Source organism: Leucoraja erinacea, chromosome 21 (assembly GCF_028641065.1).
Source record: "Leucoraja erinacea ecotype New England chromosome 21, Leri_hhj_1, whole genome shotgun sequence".
Taxonomy (NCBI): domain Eukaryota; kingdom Metazoa; phylum Chordata; class Chondrichthyes; order Rajiformes; family Rajidae; genus Leucoraja; species Leucoraja erinaceus.
In genome coordinates, this window is record NC_073397.1 from 22,408,502 (window position 1) to 22,431,480 (window position 22,979).

General features: G+C 40.2%; 1 protein-coding gene across 2 annotated transcripts in view; it reads right to left on the reverse strand.

Moving 5' to 3' along the window:
* LOC129707400 (bactericidal permeability-increasing protein-like) overlaps window positions 1-22,979 on the reverse strand; it is a 58,442-nt gene that overhangs the window by 22,008 nt on the left and 13,455 nt on the right. Inside the window, exons 2-5 of one of the 2 annotated variants that reach the window (XM_055652403.1) lie at window positions 12,495-12,641; window positions 10,305-10,419; window positions 6,326-6,454; window positions 4,164-4,319 (exon numbers count right to left, since the gene is read on the reverse strand). In XM_055652403.1, the coding sequence (XP_055508378.1) occupies window positions 4,164-4,319; window positions 6,326-6,454; window positions 10,305-10,419; window positions 12,495-12,606 (512 nt within the window). In that variant the 5' untranslated portion in view covers window positions 12,607-12,641. Of the gene's footprint in view, window positions 1-4,163; window positions 4,320-6,325; window positions 6,455-10,304; window positions 10,420-12,494; window positions 13,661-22,979 lie in introns of those variants that run through there. The other variant, XM_055652405.1, reaches the window with a different exon arrangement.

Sequence of the window (22,979 nt, forward strand, 5' to 3'; positions counted from 1 at the left end):
TTCAAAACAATAATTGTTTGAATGTATAGACATTTGTAACAGTTCATTAAAGGCATCTTAAAATATACTGGCCTAGAAGTATTACTGCACAACTTCACAATAATGCTGCTGTGCTGTTGTAATTGGCTTAAACCAGAGTAAGGTAATATTATGGAGACACAAGAAACTGCAAATGCTAGAATTTTGAGCAAAACACAAAGTGTTGGAAAAACTCAGTGGGTCAGGCAGCATCTGTAGAGGGAATAGATAGACAATGTTTCAGGTCAGGATCCTTCTTTAGCATGAAGATGCTTCCTGGTCTGCTGAGTTTCTCCAGCACTTTGTGTTTTTTTAAAGCAATGCAATGCCCATTTCTGGGTTCTTTAACGCCTGTTAGAAAAATTGACCTCCCCCATTTTGACAGGATCTTTTTTCTAACATAGAACTTCTCCAAATTAGGTCAGCAGTAGTGCAAGGCATAAAGTTCAACCCCAGTGTGATTTTTTTTTTTAACTTTAACAGCCTGTAAAAAAAAATATTCTTATTTGCATACAGCTCAACCAGCTGTAATTCAGTCCACTTCCCCTGAAACCATGCTATTTAAAAGGGCAACAGTCAGAATATATTTTTTGTTCTCACTGATCTCCTGCCCCTTCAGATACAGGCTCCACACATTGCCTTGACTGCTTTGTTCATAAAAGCCAAGATCACAGAGATTCTCAGCAATCAAACTCATTACCAGCTTTGTCTGCTGATTTCTGCCACATTTCACAGCTTGCTGCTCTCTACTTCATTAGGGAGGTCACCCAAACAACGCACACAAGGATTGGAGGCTGCAACTGATTTTTCTACAGACCACTGATACAAAGGATCATGGGGAAGAATGTTTCCCTGCATTGCAAGTTTTCAAAGGTGCAGAAATTCACAGACTGCTCTTGTGCTACATTATTTACAGAGCCTTGTCAATCGCTGGCAAGAGATGCAAGGCTATGGCATGATGAGGCCATGAGCTCACACTGAAGAACATGCTGCTTCAGGGAATTGTTCTGTGCCAGCCAGCCCATGTCCTACTGATCCTCTGGGAGAACATTCCCACACTCCTCCCATCATTCTGGCATACATAGCAATTGTCCCTTAAAGTAGTACTAGTAGTTTTTATATTATAGTATGTATGTTTAAGAGCTGACTGCCGAGATCACATCTGTTGGCCCCAATGGTGTTTTCTGTGAGAATTTACAATTGATCCAATAACATGCTGACAGTGAACACTTTGGATGGGTTTTTTTACAGGGAAACCCGTCAACGCAAATTTGTGAACCTTTCAAATAAAGTTCAAAATATTCTATGGGACTTTTAAAATCAACAATAATCCAAAAATATTGCAGATGCTGAAAATAATCAAAAGATCCAGCAAAAACCATTGGAGAGAAAAACTGAATCAATGTATCTGGTGGACGGCATTTAAGTAGAAATTTTAAGTCCCAGGAGACAAATAAAGCTGTATTAATGCAGTTAAAAAGTAGTAAAGCATATTCAATGCCAAAGACCAGATTCATCAGGTTGTGTTGAAAGCACTCAAGGAGCAGAATGTTCATGTCCAGTTTATCTACATGGGGCTGGTGTACTCTAGGTGAAAGTATCCTGCACAGCAGGATTCGGTTTCCATGGATGCTGTCTGCCCTGTTGATTGTTTTGAGCATTTTCTATTTTTTAGACTTCTATGTGGCCCAGCATAAAGGCTAAAATAAAAATCCAGCGTTGATCCAGTATTGAATTGTAAACAGTTGTAGGCCTAAGAGTGCACCTGAAAAATAAATTTTCAAGGAGATGCAAGCTCAAGGCATTTGCAGGCAATCTTCAGACATTACTCAGAATGTTTCTTCATTCAGAAACATGCACATGAAATCTGAAAATGCCTTCTAGTGCCTCAGTGACATAAAATATTGAGCAGTACAGCACAGGAACAGGCCTTTTGGGCGTCAATATCTGTGCCGAACATGATATCAAGCTAAATTAATCCCATCTGCCTGCATATGATCCATATCCTTCCATATCCATGTTCCTATCTAAAAGCCTCTTAAGTGCCTCCCCCACCACACCTGGAAGTGCACCCATCACTTTCTGTATAAAAAAGAATTTGCCCCACACTTTTGCTCCTCTCACTTTAAACATATGCCCTCTAGTCATTGACATGTCCACCCTGTGATAAAGGTTCTGGCTGTCAAAAGATTTCAATATTACAGCATTAGTCTGGGAAAGCTGTTGATGTCAATTGAGGGAATCCCAAAATTGCTTGGTCAACATAAAAGGTTGAACAGCTGGTGTTGAATTCTGCTCTCTCATTTACTGAATTTTGAATTGAGAAATTAACATTCCTTGGGCACTGATCTCAAGAACGTTACCTGCCTCTTCTCCACTTGTATTCTCACGGTTGACTCTCTTCCTCTCCAACTAGAAATAAATTGTTTTGTTTGGTTTTGATATCTTTTTAAATGTCAAAATGAAAGAAACAAGAAGCATATGTTGATGAAGTAGTTAAAATATAAAAGCAAAGGTGAAGATGTAAGATTCCATGCTGGAAGCTATCAACAATTAAAGAGTATAGAGAAGGGGGAGAGTAATGGTTAGGAAGAACAAAGCTGGCTTTTTTAAAGTATTAAGATTATAAAAGGAAGGGTGGGTTGGGAGCGGGCAGGGCTTAACTCTTCCACAGTTAAAGTTTTCCGCAGTTTGACCATTGGTATATATGACCAACTGGTACAGGATGTCTCTGCTTTAATTGTTAATGTGAAGAGAAGACCCAATCTTGCTGAATAATTTAATTAGGATGTGGGAAGAACATTTTGTGAGTCTTTAGAATTTTAGTATATAAATAAAAGTAAAAAACAAGAATGACAGCAGTGAAGTGAAATGCAGGAAGTGGAATTTTGTTTTAAAAAAAAGAGTAAACCCAAGGAGTCATCTTCTTGAGACTGAATTTCTTCACTTCCTCCTTGAGTGGGGAGAAAGCTGGAAAATAAAGATGGGATAGGGAAAAAGCCTGGCAAGTGATAGGGAAGGGGTTGGGGATGTTGTTGGCAGATGTCTGCAGGAAGTGACAAAGGCAACAGGTGAAAAGGAGACAAAGGGGGTATCAGATAAGGAAAGAGGAGGAATATAAGATAGGCATGGATGGGGGAAAGGGGATTAAAGGTGAAATGGTGGACTCGGGATGGAAGATGAATATACAAGGAGGGGAAAGAAGCAGGGTATCTTGGAGAGGGGTTGGTGAGAGACTGTGGGAGCAAAATATGTGTACTGACATGGGAGGCATGGGAAAGAAAGTGGGTGTATTCATTGAAATTGGAGAATCCAATATCCATACTATTGGGCAGTAAAGGGAATATGAGGTGCTGTTCCTCCAGTTTGTGTGTGGCCGCACTCTGGCAATGAAGGAGGTCATGGACGGAAACATTGGTTTGGGAATGGGAAGGTGTGTTAAAATGGTTAGCAACAGAGTGATCAGCAGGCCATGTTGGACTGAGAGCAAGTTTTTGGCAAAACTGATCATCTAGTGTATGCTTGGTATTGATGATGTAAAGGAGGTCACAATGCAGTTGAGGATATTTGAAAAGGCTTACGTGAACCTCTGTTTCACTTGGAGGGTCTACTGGGTATCCTGGTTGGAAGTGGGAGAGAAGGTGAAGCGACAAGTGTTACATCTCCTGCAGTTGCAGATGAAAGTACTTGTGAAGAGAGCGAGTTGGGGGAAGGGATGAGAGAACCAGAGAATTATGGAAAGTGGTAGTGATGGCAAGATATGGCTGTTTGTGGGAGAAGGTAGCAAAAATTGTGGAGAATAGTGTGTTGGATGCAGTTGAGTTTCTCCAGCATTTTGTGTTTTGCTCAAGGTTCCAGCACTTGCAATTTCTTGTGCGTCCAAGGAATCATCTTTACTTGAGGGTGGCAACTATTTTCAGTCTTGAAGAAATCCAATACAATGTTTAAAAAATTTTTTAAGCTCACAGATGAAATACTTAAAGCACGCGTTGTAACCCCATGTACATTTACGAATCTCAGCTGACTTTGGCTGAATAACTGGCCATTCAATTTGAGACCCCACCATGTGGCTCTGGTAGCAATTTTACATATGATTAAGTATGAAGGAAAATACAGAATAAATATATGTTGAAGGACACGCTTACCTAGATTTTCCAAAAACGTGTACTTGGAGTTTTGCAATGTAACTTGAACAATCCATAATAAACATAGTTGGCCTGCCTGCATCATCCTTGCCAAACCTAAGGAAAATGGAGGTGGCAACGCTGTTGATCTGTGCCTTTACTTTGCCATGAGTTCTCCTGTAAAAAACGAGGCTACAGTTAACATGCAGAAACAAAGAACTACAGATGCTGGTTAAAACACAACAGGGTACAAGGTGCTGGATTAACTCAGCAGGTCAGACAGAATCTCTGAAGAACATAGATAGATGACATTTCAGATCGGGACCCTTCTTCAGACTGATTGTAGCAGTGGAGCAGAAAGCTGGAAAAGGGGAGAGGCAAGACAAAACGTGGCAGGTAATAAGTTGACATATGCATAGGGGGTTTTGATAGGCAACAATTGGGTTGAAAGCTACCCAGGTAGAATATGATTAAGAAAGAACTGCAGATGCTGGAAAAATCGAAGGTAGACAAAAATGCTGGAGGAACTCAGCGGGTGAGGCAGCATCTATGGAGAGAAGGAATAGGCGACGTTTCGGGGCGAGACCCTTCTTCAGACTGAGGTAGGGTCTCGACCCGAAACGTCACCTATTCCTTCTCTCCATAGATGCTGCGTCACCCGCTGAGTTCCTCCAACATTTTTGTCTACCTTCAAGAAGAATATGAGATGCTTTTCCTCCAGCTTCCTCACACTGGCAATGGAGGAGGCCCAGGACAGAAAATTAGCGTGAGAATGGGAAGGGGCGTTAAAATAGTTAGCAACTGGGAGATCCAGTAAGCCTTGGGGGACCGAGTGTAAATTTTCAGCGAAATGGTTACTGAGTCAACACTTGGTCTCGCCAATGTAAAGAGGGTCACATCGGGAACAAAAGATGCAGTAGATGAGGTTAGAGTAGGTGCATGTGAACCTCTGACTCACCTGGAAGGACTGCTGGGAGGGAGGAGGGTTAGGGACAGGTACTAAAGAAAGACGACACCTCAGATGAATGGAAAGTATATTTAAGAATAAGGGGAAAGCAATTTAGAACGGAGATGAGGAAACACTTTTTTCACACGGAGAATTGTGAATCTGTGGAATTCTCTGCCTCAGAGGGCGGTGGGGGCCGGTTCTCTGGATACTTTAGAGAGAGAGAGAGCTAGATAGAGCTCTTAAAGATAGCGGAGTCAGGGGATATGGGGAGAAGGCAGGAATGGGGTACTGATTGTGGATGATAAGCCATGATCACATTGAATGGCGGTGCTGGCTCGAAGGGCCGAATGGCCTACTCCTGCACCTATTGTCTATTGTCTATTGTCCATTGTCTATTGTCTATCATCCTGGGAGCAGATGAGGCGGAGATGGAGGAATTAAGAGTAGAGAATAGCGTATTTGCAAGAGGCAGGGTGGGGGAAGTGTAGTCCAGATAACTGTGGGAGTCAGTAGGTTTATAATAGACGTTAGTCCAGAAAACTGTGGACCTCTCACCCGCATCTCCTTTGTGTGCTGTTGTTCTGCTCCCCCAGACGGAATGATAGAGTCCCCCCCCCCTCCCCCCCACCAATGTCTTGTCTACTTGTCACGCTTTGTCCTGCCTCTCCCCTTTTCCAGCTTTCTTCTTCCACCTTACAATCAATCTGAAGATGGGTCCTGCCCCATAACATTACCTATCCTTGTTCTCCAGAGACACAGCTTGACCTGCTGAGTTACTCCAGCACCTGGTGTCCTGCTACAGCTAATAGTTTTAAATACCAAATATTAATTGATTTTGGAAGACACATTTTGAAATGTTCATTCTTGCAGGTTAACAGGCGAAGAAATGAATCAATTATTCTGATAGATAATCCATTAAATAATGCTTGCAGAAAGCTGCTAAAATGGTGACATTTATGGTGTTGTACGCTATGAACTTTAAAGACAAAGCTGTAAAATGGTAACAGCTCCTTTGGCATTTAATTGTATTTGTGCTCATTCAGCTCCATCATTTAGTTCTAGATCATGTACAGTATGTCTATGAAGGATAGTTATTTCAAATATCCTTCTTACATACAGGTCATGAAAATGAGTGGTGCAAATCTCCAAAGTTTTAAGTGTGAGTCACATAAGGTAATGTTAAATTATTCAGTCGTGACTGTTCAAATTGTTTTCTGAGGTAAAGATTACTTACAGAATCTTTGATTTGATGTACCAGTTACCACTCATCTCAATGTAACCAAGAGAAAAAGCAACTTTCAGTCCGATATTGGAGACCAGGTTCACACTTGTGTCTGGAAAGTTCACTTTACTTATTGTGATGCTGAAACATAAAAATAAATCTGTAGTTATAATTTGAACAATGTGCATGTAGAGTCTCTCAATTTACAAACCAATATTTTTGTTTTGCTGGTTGATATGACCCTTGCTCCACTGTCAATAATTCTGTTTACCTTTATCAACCTGTGCAAAACTGAACTAAGTTTCCACCTTTGCCATATTGCCTTGCTTTCCCTTACTGTAACTCTTGGGCGTTGCAGCTTCCAGATTTAATCCATTATCTTCCATTGTCTGGTTTGGATTAGCTTGAATCCATCAAAAACACAATAGCTTGGAATCTGTTCTGTTTCCACTGCCGTGGTTTTATTAATGCCTTTACTTTAAAATCGTTATCAAGGTTTCCAAATTTAACTGAGACGTTATGCTTCTAATGTCTGCAACAGGGCATACATGTATGCTGTCCCCTTCAATGCTTGGGCTTTGGTTCCATGTGTAACAACCCCTCATTCTGGCCCATTGTAGGTAGTAAAATCTTTAGTTGATGGTTGTACTGTCTCAGCTCCCCCTCTGCAAAGCTGTGCTCTTTCAAGAACTTCTCTTTTTATTGCTCTTTTCTCTGCAGCTATCCATCTCTGTCTACCTTCTATTCATTATTTTAATTTAATTCGTAAAAATTCCAGAGGATTGGACAAGGTAGATGCAGAAAAAATGTTCCTGATGTTGGGCGAGTCCAGAACCAAGGGTCACAGTTTAAGAATAAGGGGTAGGCCATTTAGGGCTGAGGTGAGGAAAAACATTTTCACCCAGAGAGTTGTGAATCTGTGGAATTCTCTTGCCACAGAAGGCAGTGGAGGTCAATTCACTGGATGTTTTCAGGAGAGAGTTAGATTTTGCGCTTAGGGCTAAGGGAATCAAGGGATCTGGGGGAAAAAGCCAGAATGGGGTACTGATTTTGGATGATCAGCTATGATCATATTGAATGGCGGGCTGAGTGGCCTACTCCCGCACCTATTTTCTATGCTTCTTTGTTACCTGGATGTTAGCTAGGATCGACAAATGCAAAGTAATGTTGCGGTCTCTTAGTTTGTTCCAATTGATATTTTGTTTGACAAGCAGATACAAATGGGGGGGGGGGGGGGGGGGGGGGTTTAAATTAGCTGACAGGTACGTAAAGGTTAGAAATGTAAAGATGGCAAAAGGTTGACAAAGGGGACACAATGTGACAAAAAGGATCAAGGAAATATTTTGCTGATATTTTCTCTTTCAGGTGAAATTAATCTAATATTGTTTTCCACGTAATTTATAAGTTTATTAGCTAACTCAATAAAGCCTTTTATAAATAATATTGCACACTATCTGTACATAAATATATGATGAGTATCTAAGAGTTTTCAATTCATTCTCTCTATAATAAAACAGTAATAAATTACAGTATAGTATAGTAATTTACAAATTCAAATGTGAAGTGTGGAATTTTGGTGGGAAGAATGAAGAATCTAAATGTGACTGAAATGTGAACATCTGGAGAGATAGAAACATAGAAAATAGGTGCAGGAGTAGGCCATTCGGCCCTTCGAGCCTGCACCGCCATTCAATATGATCATGGCTGATAGACCACATTTTGGGGGTACTGTGAACTGTATTTGCTTTTAATGCCTTGGAGAAAGATGGGAAAGGATTTACTAAGTTAAAAGAAGAGCATGGAGATTATTTCTACTGGAAATATTGAACAGGTGTGATTCACTGCTGGGGACACACCAGGTAGCTGTGGATGTCTATATTGGTCTATATTGGGGTGATCAGATTGGGGGATTAAACTATCATTAATAATCCAAGGTAGGAATTGTGGAGTTTTGCTCCCCAGGAAGTGTTTAGAAAGCAGAAAATACAAGTGTAAAGACTGAGGCAAACAGATGCATTTAAGAGAAAGCTAGATAAATGTACTTAGATTTTGTGAGAAATCTGTACATCCAGATTTTTTTTTAATCAAACAAACCGGTGGGCGGCGCGACTCTGGTCAGCAGCGGCCTCTGCAGTCTGTCCGCGTTTTATTATTTCTGTCAGGTTTTTATGAGTTTTTGTTCACTGGCTGAACTTTTTTAAATCTCACATGCACGGGAGACCCAACCTTTTCTCGTCGGGTTTTCCGTTGTCGTTGGGGCTGGCAACGAGGAGCGGCCTACAACAGGAAGAGACCGGGGACTTGGTCTACTCACCGTCAACGTGGGGCGATCCGGATTGGGGGGGATTAAACTCCAACGGCAGGTCTGTGGAATAATCCTGGAGGGGGACCGCTTTAGACTTCCCCCGCCCGATTGCGGGGTTGAAGAGCTCCTGGAGCGGGGCCTTACAGGCACCGCCCCCGCGCGGCTTGGAATGGCCGCGGGACTCTTAGCGACGCCGGGGGCTCCAACAAAGACCCGGTGTGCGACATCAGTGGCTTTAATGGCCGCGGGACAATGCCATCGCCAGCCGGGGGCTTTGACTTTGACTCTGCATTTAGAGTGCAGAGAGAAAGTTTAGATCAATGTGATGGATGTTTATGTAAATTATGTTTGTCTTGGGTCTATGTGTTTTGTAATGTATGGCTGCAGAAACGGCATTTCGTTTTTCATTCCAAATGACAATAAAATCAATCATGGTAAACATGACACTTTCTGCACTTTGATATTACGTTACAATTTACAAGTGGCACAAAAGTAGGAAGATGGCATTGAATAATTTCACACGTTTGTGGAGTTCCAACATCCTTCAAATCATAAAACAACTTGGTGCAGGGCTGAAAACTGTCCAGATTGATCAATTTACGAGACCCCTTAATTTTGGGAGAGCATAGCCAGGGGACGGAATGAACTAGTAATGTTTGGAAAATATTTATAATAAATAATGTTGAGGAGGTAGAAAGATCATTTTTCTAAAGAGAAGGAGAAAAATAATACATTTGTAACATCCTACCATTTCCCGTCAAAGTTATGAGTGGTGATGCAAGTCACTTATTGTGCTCTCACATTAAATTGTGTACAAATTGTGCTCTCCCATTAAATCCACATTCTCTGATAAGGGTAACCCTGAGAACCCTAAGAAGTCATTTTGCAAGCTGTGCAGGAACTTGGAAGATTGTGTGGTGTTAAAGCATCCAGAATTTGGAGCCTTGTCTTCAATCTCTCCCCACAACCACAATGAGAAGTTTCTGTGGTTGTCAGAAACAATTATTCACTATTCAGACCTGCTAAAGACCCCAGAAGAAGCATCAACCAAACTGAAGAAAATGGTGCAAGAATTGTTAATCTTTGATCTGTATGGCATTTGGTTCAAACAATATTTTTGCACACATGTTAAGATAGCAAAGTTTCAACAGTGTAAAATATTTACGAATCCAATCCTGCTAGAAGAAATTTGCACTTCTTGCTATGATGGTACTGTTGGTAATTGGATTATAACAAGTTAGTTGGATGGAACCGTGAGGGAGGCGTTCATGTAGGGGGGGTGAACAAAGGAGGATCAGGTGCGAGATACTTTGTAACTTTGTCAGTGCCCTTTATGTGGCAACTATTTGCATATCCTAGGTATGCAAGCAAAGAATTTCACTGTGACATTTCACATGTGACAATAAAGTATTCAATTCAATTCAAAACAATTTAATTAAATTTAACAAAGCAATTTCAACAATGTGAAGGAAGAAAGAAATGCAAGAATTCTGCCTTCTGCCAGTGGAAAAGGAACAAGTGCCTCTCCCCATCAGAATTTATTATGGTATGCAAGGCAAAAAGTTATTTAATCTCTGGCATTGCTATGTGCTGTACTGTTATATTTATTAAAAGAAGGAAGAACAATATTGGATAAAAATGCACGACTTTTCCTTAAACCAACAATGTGAAGGGAACTTAACATACCTGCTTATGTTATACTGAAGTTCTTGTAAAACTTTGCTCTGTTTATCGCCTGATATATCTGGAAGTCTCACATCTATCAATCTGTTTTGTAAAACAGACATCACAATTTTACAACCTGAAAAAAAATTGGTCATTTTATTCATATAATTTGAGAAGGATGAAATAGGTTTTAAGCTTGATCAACTGTGATTATCAAAATGTGTTCCAAGGTTTTCATTTGTTTTTCAAGTTTTTCAAGTAACCTTGATGTAATTAACAGTGCACCTGTAATCTGACTTTGGTATAAGGCTCTGAGATTTAGTGATATTTGCATCTGCTCCATTATTAAGGACCAGAAATCTTAATGCCAAAGCAAAATAGTAGAGATTCTAGAATAGTGAAATGAAACCAGAAAATGTTGAACATTATTTCCAGAGAAAGGATAATCAGCATTTCAGATCAGGGATCTGAGTCGCCCTAGACTTTGCCTTCAGCTGAGAAGGAAATGCACTCATCAATCATTATACTGACAACTGCCTATACAGTTTTTGAGGTCAATTTAATGGAGACTTGCTGTCACCAGCTGGTAGATCGCGTATCACTTCAACAGGAAATCCTTGAGTAAGATAGAAAGGGTGAGATTCCTTAGCTAATCAAGTTGAAGAATCCTCACTGAAATAGATTCTAAACTAGAATAACATTGAAGCTTTATTGAGTACGTTTCACTTGTCTAAATAGATCACCAAAATATTGAAGGCCTGTCAACTCTATGACTCCAATGGTCTTATATTGATTTCAGTAAAATATTTAATTTGTTATTGAGTTGACTGCAAAATTGTTGTTTAACATGGTTGATTTATCTTTCCATCCACATCAGCAGTAAATACACTTCCATAAAAATATTTGAAATATGTGATTAGTCATAATAAATAACAAAAGGAATTGAATCTGGATAAATGAGAGATGTTTCATTTTAGAAAGTCAACTGCAAGAGAAAGTATATAGTAAATGGAAGGAGCCTTAGGAGTAATGATGTATAGAGTGATATTTGGGTGCAGGTCCATAGATCCCTGAAAGTGGAAACACAAATGTATAGGATACTAAAGAGGGTATACAGCATGCTTGCCTTCATCGGTTGAGGCATTAGGTATAAAAAACGGCAGGTCATGTTGCTGATATATTTTAATTTGGCCCTATATGGAGTATTGTTTGCAGGTCTAGTTATCACATACAAGAAGGATGTGGAGGCTTTGGAGAGGATGTAGAAGAGATTCATCAGAATATTGTCCAAATCGTAAAGTATTTGCTATAAATAGAGGTTGGACAAACTTGGATTGTTTTCTTTGGAGCATTGAAGGCTGAGGGGCGACCTGATAGAGGTATATAAAATTATGAGAGGCATCAAAAGGGTTGATTGTCTTTTTCCCAGGGTGTAAATGTGACAAATACCAGACAGCATAGCTTTAACGGGGGAGGGGGAACGTTCAAAAGATTTGTGACCAATTTTTATAGAGAATGTGTTGGTGCTTGGAACAAGCTGATAGGGAGATTGTGGAAACAGATACAATAGCAACATTTACGAGATACTTAGATAGACACATGGACAGGTAGGAAATAGAGGGATGCAGTCCATGTACAAGCAAATGTGATTAGTTACATTGACATCATGGTTTGATAAGGCCTGATGGGGCTGATGGGCCTTTTCCTGTGTTATGTTCTACTTCTATCAGAGAGCAGTGTGATTAACAACCCATAATTTTCTGGTGTTAATTGGATTAGATTTTAATTTCTGTCAGATGTCATATTTCATATCCTAGGTACTTAAATTGTCACTTTGGTTACTAGTTGACTGGAGATTGCTTATGGAATCTCTTTTTCTAATGAGAACCAGAATAACAGAATTTACAGAAAGTGCAATCTAATTATCAAAGTTTAACATTTGTTTGCCACCTCAAGGAAAATCACACCTATCATAACTTTGAAAAGTACTTAGGGTATGGAGATACAGATGTTCCCTGATTCAATTTGTTATATTTTTGTTTCTTTCAGCATTGTTTATTCACTGATGGGTGGGTGTGAATACCAAATCTTCATCAAACTTCTATAAAATGGTGGAGTGAAACATTTTGGAAAAATTATTGAACAATCTGTACATCTCATCCACATGCAGGCATTTCCATATTTGGTATTGGATCACCTGTGGCAACCTACCATAGTCAATTCCTTTGGTGGTGATTTTTGTTTTGAATCCAGGATTAGTGGCCCAAACACTTAGTGGGTGGAGAAAATAGGTGCAGAACAGAAGACGTCCAGCCCACTTCATCGTATTCTCCAAGTCTTTAATCCGTACCTGAGAAACTAAGAACAAACTCTTTTGAGTTTAACTTCTGTAGTAATCAATTCCCATCTAGCCTTATTTAATTCGAACAGTGCATACATTCAGCGAAATGCTTTTTGACCATTTATTTCTTGTAATAAAAACACATCTGGTTTCAATTTTCTGATTCCGATTTCTTGGTGTTACACTCTCTTGTGTTTTTGCTCTCTTGGTGGGCATAATTGATCTCAATATCCCATTTTGTAGAATAGCAGGAATGTTCAGGTAATATCCTGACTAGAGATTTCCCTTAGCCATGAGTGCTAAAACAGATGGCATTGCCACTGGCACATGGTTGTGGATATTGGCTGCGTGATGCCTTCTCTACAGGAGTAACTGTACTTCATTGGCTGTGACTTGGGATGTCCTGAAGTGTGAAAAGCTGTTACTCAAGTTGCTGACATTTATAACTAACTAAAGCATTCTGATCTTAAATCCATGAGACAACACAAAAATGTGCTGTTGTTTCGCGTGAGAGCATCCAATGCATAATTTGATGCATAATCTAGCACTATAGATTCTAAATGAGGTTTATATTATTTAGTAAAACAATCACAGCTGCCACTCCTACATAATGTTCAATGTGACTTTTATTAATGTGCATTTAAAGTCAGTGTAACTTTTCCTCTGTTTTCTAAGTGCAGTGATCAGAATGGCTGTGAGTGGAAGCTATTCATCCTCCTGTCTGGTAGCTGGAGATCCACTTTCATAACTCATGAAATGTTGTGGGATCAAGTGGCTATATTTATATCCTATATTTATATTGGATGTGGTCCTTGTGGCTAAAGGGATCAGGGGGCATGGAGAGAAGGCAGGTACATGATACTGAGTTGGATGATCAGCCATGATCATATTGAATGGCGGTGCAGGCTCGAAGGGCTGAATGGCCTACTCCTGCACCTATTTTCTATGTTTCTAAGTCTGTAAATGTATAGAATAACTTTTCTTTCTTTGCATTACCAGCTATCTGAATGCTTGATAGATGTATACAAGTCATATTCAAAGTGATGTTCTCACTAGTTATATTATTGACTTTAGAGCAGAGATAACTCCACCCTTAATAAAAATTAAAAGTAATTGAATAATTGACATCCTTTGTGACACTACGCAGGGACAAAGAGAACTGTGTAAAAATAAAATGTGAACATTGCAAGTCTCAGAAAAAAAATACAATCTTTGCTTGATGGCTCCCAATGTTGATTTGTTGCAGTACAAGATGCTTGCAAGAGGAGTTGTCATGCTTGACACCCAAAAGGAGCTTTGTATCAGAGTTTGCCAAATGGGTTCATTGGTTTAGGTAATGTCTAGCTGCCATCTATGACACTCTGTCATTCATGGAAAGCTTACATCTTACCTTCTTCCCCTGGGGAAAATCATTACCATGTTATGCACTGTCATTTTCTTGATAAATCTGTTGAAAGCTTGTCTGCGTATATTTCTTGCATTGGCTTTGTAGGATATAGACATAAAAAAGGGATAGGTTCACAAGTAGATCCATCAATCTTCTATATTTTGATTGCAAGTCAATCTCAAGTAGATGAAATGCAGTTATATAGCATTCATCTTGTGAAGCAGATCCTGAAAATATATTTCATATGAGCGTAAGAAATAGGAGTGGAAGTAAGCCAATCTCTAGCCCTTCAAGCCTGGCTACATCGTTCATCAAGATCCTCATCTTCTGCCTCAGTGTTATTTTCCATCACTGATCCCACATCTCTTGATTCCCTCAATGACCAGAAATATATTGACCTCGGGTTTGAATGAATATAATAACTGAACTCTTACAACTGTCCATGGTGGAGAATTCTAAAGTTCACCATCCTCTGATACACCCAGAATGATTTGTTAGGGTCAGTTAATGATGGCTGGCAAGTGACGATGGCACAGCATACCTTGTAAATGATATGGTCACACCTACCCATTAAAAGTAAATCCCCTTAAAAGTGAAAAATAAATGGGAATATTTAAGGTTTAACTGTGCACATTTACGCCAGTTACATCAACAGAGTTTAACAGGGAACAAAGCATATTACATTTCATCTTTTTAATGGAGCTTTTGTGAATTGAATCATTTCTATTTACATGCAGAACTGTAGTGGATGAGTATATTGAATTGTCGACAGAAGGAATCAGTCTTAAATGGACCTCACTCAAATGTAGGCAGGCTGTCAGGAATGTAATGCTTTTAATTCACCCCTACGGAAATCATCAAAGACCACATCTTGATTTGTTCTCTTGTAATTGCTTTAGCTTCCAGCTATTTGTATTTTTGTACTTTCTATTTTTAACTTAGTAAATACAATGGAAGTAATTATATGTTGAATCAAAATGTTGGCATTTTCCTTGGCACATAAGGGCCGCACTGTGGCATAGTACTAGAGCTGCTACTTTACAGCACCAGAAACCCGGGTTCGATCTTGACTGTGGGTGCTGTCTATATGGAGATTGTACATCCTCCTGGGACCGCGTGGATTTTCTTTAGGTGCTCCAGTTTCCTCCCACACTCCAAAGACGTATAGGTTTGTAGGTATTCGTTGTTCAAGATGTGGACCCTTATACATCGGCGAGACCAAACGCAGACTGGGCGATCGCTTTGCGGAACACCTTCGTTCAGCCCACCTGAACCTACCTGATCTCCCGGTTGCTGGACACTTTAATTCTCATTCCCATTCCAACACAGACCTTTCTGTCCTAGGTTTCCTCCATTGTCAGAGTGAGGCTAAATGCAAATTCGAGGAACAGCATCTCATATTTCCCTTGGGCAGTGGTATGAATATTAATTTATCTCACTTCAGGTAGCCCTGACATTCCCTCTCTTTCTCTCTTTCTATCCTTCCCTAATGTCACACTAGCTTCTCATTTTCACCGTACAAACAGCTAACAGTCTGTTTCCTTTATCATCGTTACTTTTCTGCATATCTATTATTCATAGTTCTTTATCTCTCCACATCACTGTCTATATCTCTTGTTTCCCTTATCCCTAACCAGTCTGAAGAAGGGGCTCGACCCGAAATGTCTTCTCTCCAGAGATGCTGCCTGTCCCGCTGGGTTACTCCAGCTTTTTGTGTCGATCTTAGGTTTGTAGGTTAATTGGCTTTGTTAAAATTGTAAATTATCCCTAGTATGTGGATAGTATTAGTGTACGGGGGATCGCTGGTCCGTCTGGACACGGTGGACTGAAGGGCCTGTTTCCTGGCTGTATCTCTGAAGTCTAAAGGCGGAATTCCTTGGTCTGCATTGTATTTTTATGCAACTTGTTCTGTCCCCATCCGTTATTGCATAAAGGACATTATTGAGCACAATGGTAGTATATTCATGATAATCTTCAAGAAGATAAATGGTTGCATAATTGGCAATGAAAAATTGTGTAGGAGTATAAACTGTTTCATATGAATTCATGACTATAATCGTGCTAAATGGGACAGACTCAGAACAAATCCAGTAGCAGCTCACAACTCAGCAGCATGAATTGACCTGAACTTTGTGCCATGGCAGAAATGTACACCATCACAATCTGTTGTCTCAAGTCCTGCACACCCTTTACTTTAACATTAATATCAAGTCAGAATATAGAAGTATGGTAGTTGGGAGATTTGGGAGTTTGGAGCATTTTGTAGAAGTATGGTAGTTGGGAGCATTTTGTTCATTTCTGGGCATTATGTTATAGGAAAGATGTTGTCAAGCTGGAAAGGGTACAGGGAAGATTTACAAGGATGTTGCAAGGGCTAGAGTGTCTGAGCTAAAGCGAGAGGTTAAGTTGAGGCCAGTTCATTGGCTATATTTAAGAGGGAGTTAGATGTGGCCCTTGTGGCTAAAGGGATCAGGGGGTATGGAGAGAAGGCAGGTACGGGATACGGAGTTGGATGATCAGCTATGATCATATTGAATGGCGGTGCAGGCTCGAAGGGCCGAATGGCCTACTCCTGCACCTAATTTCTATGTTACTATGTTTCTAAGTAGGCTGGGACTTTATTCCTTGGAGTGCAGGTGGATGAGGGGTGATCATATTGAGCTGTATAAAATCATGAGAGGAATAGATCGGGTAGATGCACAGAATCTCTTGCCCAGAGTAGGTGAACCAAGGACCAGAGGACAGGTTTAAGGTGAAGGGGAAAAGATTTAATAGGAATCTAAGGAGTAACGTTTTCACACAAAGGGTGGTGGGTGTATGGAACAAGCGGCCAGATGAGGTAGTTGAGGCAGGGACTATCTCAAGATTTAAGAAACAGTTCGATAGGTTAGATGGGTAAGACAGGTTTGGAGGGATATGGAGCAAACGGGGGCAGGTGGGACTAGTGTAGCTGTGATATGTTGGCTGGTGTGGGCAAGTTGAGCTGAAGGGCCTGTTTCCACACTGTATTACTTTATGCCTCTCTATGAGTATGACTCAGGGGATCAATCCTACTTCAATAAGAAATGCAATATAACATGCTGAGAAACATCAGGCAAACCTAGAAAAGAGGTTCAAATAAATAAGTACAAAAGAAGGTTTGAAACTACACCAATAAAACATAATCTCAGATAATTTCCATGGGAATAAATTAAAAGCATTACATTTCATCCAAAATGCACAATGCTCAAACTATATGTGAGTTAAACATGTCACTTACTATGTGTTATTTATTTGAAATGTCCATCATATTCATCAATATAATATATTTGAAATCTCATTCTGCACGTTTAAATGAGTTTGCAATTACTGATTGCAGATGCTATTCCTTATAGTTTGTTTCTACTGATGTCATTATTAATGCACAGATTTTACAGTTTGTTTTTCACTATGTTGATTGTAATTCAGACGTGGAGATTGCAGATCCTGACAACTGGGTCTGTGAAAACACCGAACTATTCAGAAAGATGGAGCTAGAGTTTCAGCTTTCTGTCAGTTGATTCATGTCATGTGGATATTTGTATGTGGAAAATTATGCACTACCTTCAGCAGAATTGAATTGTTCTGTTTGATATTGTTATAACATCGTGTCAGAAGTTTCAAATCTTTTCAGCAAATCGGTATTTGCCCATGAAATGAATGCATTTCACTTCCTTCCATACATACCTGTAATAATTGGAACTCATGAATCTCATATATTAATCTCTGCTGTTGCAGACATACATTTGCAAGACTCAACTGGACTAATACAGCATAGTATGATGATGAAATGGGTCCGAATGGCAATGTGGAACAGTAAAGGCAATTTATTTGTTATGGTTTGTGGCAACTGTGAGAGGTAAATCTGGCATTAATTAAAAATACCTTCTGGAGTTGCTAAGATGTTTAAAGCCTTCCACCCTGGAGATGCTGGTGGCTGGGTTACCAGTGGGAGTTGCCATCAACAATACTTGTTGCACACAGTTACAACGTGGATGTACTTGCTTTTATGGAGATTGTTCTGAAGTGCATGCAAGATCTAATTAGAAGGTAATAGCCAGATTTATTTTTGTAACAGATACATAAAAGAACTGAATATGGTACTCATTATGGAATTCAACAATTTCCTATTGCTTCAAGTGACATGAAAACAAATAAAATAAAATGGGACATTGCTTCTACTCCAAGTGAAAACTCCTGTCGCACTTTCAAGCACAATAATCATAAAACAACTAATTGCACGTTATATTCCTGGTGTCATAGATGATTTGATTATGGAATAAAAGTAACATTTAGAGAACCAAGTGTTCAGATTCTGAATAATGACAAATAAAACATAATTGAAAATCAGGGACTTGCAGGGAGTTGGATTAAGGTAGCGATCCTCCTTCAAGTATTCTTGAAAGGAAAATCACTCAAGGTGCACTACAGTTCTACAATTTCAGTCATCCATGTCTGGCCTGGGGAATATATGGGCCACACGCGCGCGCAAAGGCAGAGCCCTTCATCGTGCTTGTGACGTCGGTTCTATTGTTGCTGAAATCAGCATTGGGAACCTGCTTCAGCTGGATATTTATTTGGCTGTCTGTCCTCAAGATCCTCATCTATCAGCCCTCCTATTTCCATCCATCAGTATACCAGCCCAAGTGATTGCTCCCACACTCTTAAATTACCTCCCTGACTGGCAATGCCACCTACATGCATCCTCAGACCACTGATCCCACCTTCCAGGCCACTTCTTTTCTAGACTCCTATCTTCCAGATTATCTCTTATCTACTGACCCTCTGTCCATCAGTCCTCTCCTGATTACCAATCTGCTCCATGAATCTAAATGTAGAATCACAGAAACTGACCCTTTCTGCCCATCTCATCCATGGCGACCATAATTCCCATCTATGCTTTTCCACTTGCCTGCATTAGGCATATATCCCTCTAAATTTCTTACCAAAGTTTGGTCTTCTTGTCCAAATACCTTTTAAATGTTGTAATTGTCCCCGCTTCCATTATGTTCTCTGGTAGTTCATTGCAGATAAACACTAAGTAAAAAGACATATACGCTTCAGATCTCCACGTACATCCCATGATACCCAACCACGAATTCTGGGCCGGATCATTTTACTTAACAATTGGCCTGAATCCCCCCCCCCAACATACTAAACCATGCTCCTCAACCAAGCTTCCTTGCCCCACGATTGTCCAGACCTGTCGCTGGCTTTGGACTTGACAACTTCTGTTGAACACGTGATGGGTGTGAGAAACCTGAAGCACCAACCTTATGCTTTGTCCATTGCTAATGGGCCTGTCCCACTTAGGCAACTTTTTAGGCGAGTGCAGGAGACACTGCGCTCGCCACATGATCGCCACATGTTCGCTGGTGAGTGTCCTTCATGGTCGTGAGGAATTCCCGCATTCTGGGAACTTGTCGCCGCCACAGTATGGTCGCCAAAGATTTTTCAACAAAGGTTGTCTGGCTTAAAAGTGTCTCCACTCCTTCTCTTCTCCCCTCCCCCCCCACCCCCCCTCTCTTTTAAAGGACTTACCGTACACTGTGCTAGCCGTCTTAACCTTCCTGTTCATCGCGGGGTGTCTGTATCACCTTGGCTTTGCACTGTGTGAATTTCAGACAGCGCTCCCCCCACTTGCCCTGGCCCCTGCCTTTGCGTGTGTGTGTGTGTGTGTGTGTGTGTGTGTGTGTGTGTGTGTGTGTGTGTGTGTGTGTGTGTGTGTGTGTGTGTGTGTGTGTGTGTGTGTGTGTGTGTGTGTGTGTGTGTGTGTGTGTGTGTGTGTGTGTGTGTGTGTGTGTGTGTGTGTGTGTGTGTGTGTGTGTGTGTGTGTTCCACTCTGACAGTCGCTGTTCCAGTTCCACTTGACAGTTGCCGGCAGTCCGCTGAGAAATCGCCGAAGTGGGACAGGCCCATTACTTTCCCATCGGCACTCATGTGAAGAAAAGAATCCCAGTGGATGTTCTGCTGCAGGCTCTCAATCTGAAACATCTTTTGTCTTTTATTTATTACTCTCCACAGATGCTGCCTGACCCACTGTTCCTCCAGCTGTTTGTTTTTTACTCCATATTCTGGCATCTGTAGTATACTGAGTCTCCTGGTAGAAGCTGTCTGAATAGTGGTTGTCAAGACTTTGTTTTTTTTGCAGGATCTCCTGACAAGATGCTACCACATAGTGACACCAGAACATACCTTGCCCAGAGAAATATTAAAAAAAACACATTGACAGCCACCTAAACCACATCCCTGGCTCACCTGGCTACTGGTACTGCCAGAAATTCTTATAAATGTTTAGAAACAGTTAAGTAAAATTAATTATTGTAAAATATGTCGATACAGTAAACCCTCATTATAACGTGACAACAGCCGTGCTAACCAGACCGTGCGATGGGTAAAGAAGGGCAGCTAGTGCACCTTGCGACCTGGAGGTAATGTCGGAAGTCGGGGCTGGGGAAGCCATGCAAGCAGAATGGCGTTGGCAGGTCTGCCTGCTATAACCAAAATCTGTTATAAAGAGGTTTGTTGAAACAAGGGTTTACTGTAATCTATGCTTACCTCAATAACTCTTTGAAAAGTTGGTTACACTTATCAACACCGGTCATCCATTTGGTTTTCCACATTCAGATACTTTCATATACCCACCACCCTCTGAGTAAAAATGTTGTTACTTAGTGTCTTATTAAATCTTGGCCCTCTCATCTTAAACCTATGTTTCCTGGCTTTTCAGTTGCAATCTCATGAAAAGCATGCCTGTGAACAGAGAAAGACTATTTAATCTGCTTATGGAGTTAATAGTACAAAGAAATGGTTCAAACATGGCTTGCACATTTTGTTTCTGGTTTATAGAGTGCTTTGCCACAAGAATTGGTTGAAACAATTAACATGTTTTTTATAAAATAAAACTGGATAAATATACGAAGCAGAGAAGGCAAAGGCATGAATCAACTTGAAGAGAATTGGCAACGGTTTGATTTGAATTTTTCTAGCAGTCAGTTTTTATACAATTGTCTGAATTGCCTTCTCCACAGCATGGTTCCATAAAAACTAATGACATGCCAAACAAAAATATATTTCCCTTTTAAAAGGAAGAGCTGGCAGTGTCATTGTACCTTTTCCTATGTGCTCTGGACATTAAAACCATTGTATTGCAAAGACAAAAATGCTTGACATCAAATTGAAAGAACCATGTTTGACCTGTAAGTTTATAAAATAACAAAAAGGAGTAAGCAGTCTGATGGCTAATCCATCTTACTTTAGTAAAGCACAACATCATATCAACTGTAATCAAATTCCCTGAGCTGCCTTAAATGTTAAGTCAAAGTCTAACCTTAGGCAGCCATGATTTATTATTTATACGTTGTTATTTGTTATGCTTGCCCAGTCTTATAAATTTGCAGCAAATTTAAATTGCAGATGATGGAAATCTGAAATAAAACACAAACTGCTAAAAAGAGAAGTAGCTTCTGCGTGTAAAAGAAATAGTTAACATTTCAAGTATGAAAGGTTCATTTTATTTCTGCTGCTTGGCTTGCTGAGTGCTTCCAACATTTGCTATTTTCACTTATGAATTTGCAATATGTTGCTTCTCAGCACTGCTTTCAAATCAACTCACATTGCCTGGCTTTGTCCTGTCGCCAATTCACTCCCAGATTTCTCCCCCTTACTACAATTAATCTGAAGAAAGATCCCAACCCAGAATGTGGCCTATCCATGTTCTCAAGAGATGCTGCCTGATCCATTTAGTTCATGCAGCATCTTATGCCATTTTTTGTAAAACAGCATCTACAGTTCCTTGTGTCTACAACTAGTATTGCTCCTTACTTCTGGAGTCCCTTGTGTCATTCAAGAAGTTGATGATTATTAATTTTATCCATTATCAAACAGTGGCAGGATAAAACCAGACCCTTGGTTCACCGAGGTGGAGATTTAGAAGTTTTATCTTTGCAGAGAAAGTGAAGAATCGAGCAGCAGAAAAACTGGTAAAATAACACATCAACTTTCCTATCAGATTTAATTTAGTTTAGTTTAGTTTAGATATACAGCGCGGAAACAGGCCCTTCAGCCCATCAAATCTGTGCCAACCACCAATCTCCGCACACTAACACTATCCTACACATACTAGGAACAATTTACAAGTTTACCAAAGCCAATTAATGTACAAACCTGTACGTATTTGGAGTGTGGGAGGAAACACACACTGGCCACGAGAAGAACGTACAAACTACGTACAGACAGTACCCGTGGTCAGGATTGAACCCGGGTCTCTGGCGCTGTAGAACAGCTATTCTACCACAGCACCTCCATGCCATCATGTCAAGATCACTGAACATGGAGCCAATAATAATATGTAAAAGAGTATTCAAATATCTGATTGATAGAACACTAACTCTTGTGTTGTAGTATTTCTTTTTAAGTCTAGTATTGTCTAAAGCTCAACGTATGATAGTGTTAATGATACAGAATGAATTTATACCCAGCATTTTCCCTTTTCTGATCCATACATGAGGTTCCAAATCAAAAACGATGCATTTCAGAAAAGATGTTGCAGCGAAATGAAATGTCTTCTTCTTATTCAACAGTCCCTTATGATCAGGGATGATTTGTTCTCACTCTGTTTCTGAAGATGTCTGTGTGTGAATTATTTTGTTGCTAGTTTTCCATGGCAACAACAGTAAAGACTAGACATGTGGTCTCACCAATGACAAGGAGCGGCAAGATGATTGGAGTGCATTGCACAACTCCCACAATGCGTACTCATACATTAAGCATTTAAACGTTACTGACCTGGGCACAAATGCATGACCTCATCCACAACCTCTCCCTTAGCACATTCTCCCTCCTTCCCTACCCTGATCCATGCATCAATCTTCCTCCCTCCTCTAAGTGCCTCCCACTTTTTTGCTCTTTCCAGGGTGTTCCCTGCCACTCAGCTCTCCCCCTTCACCCA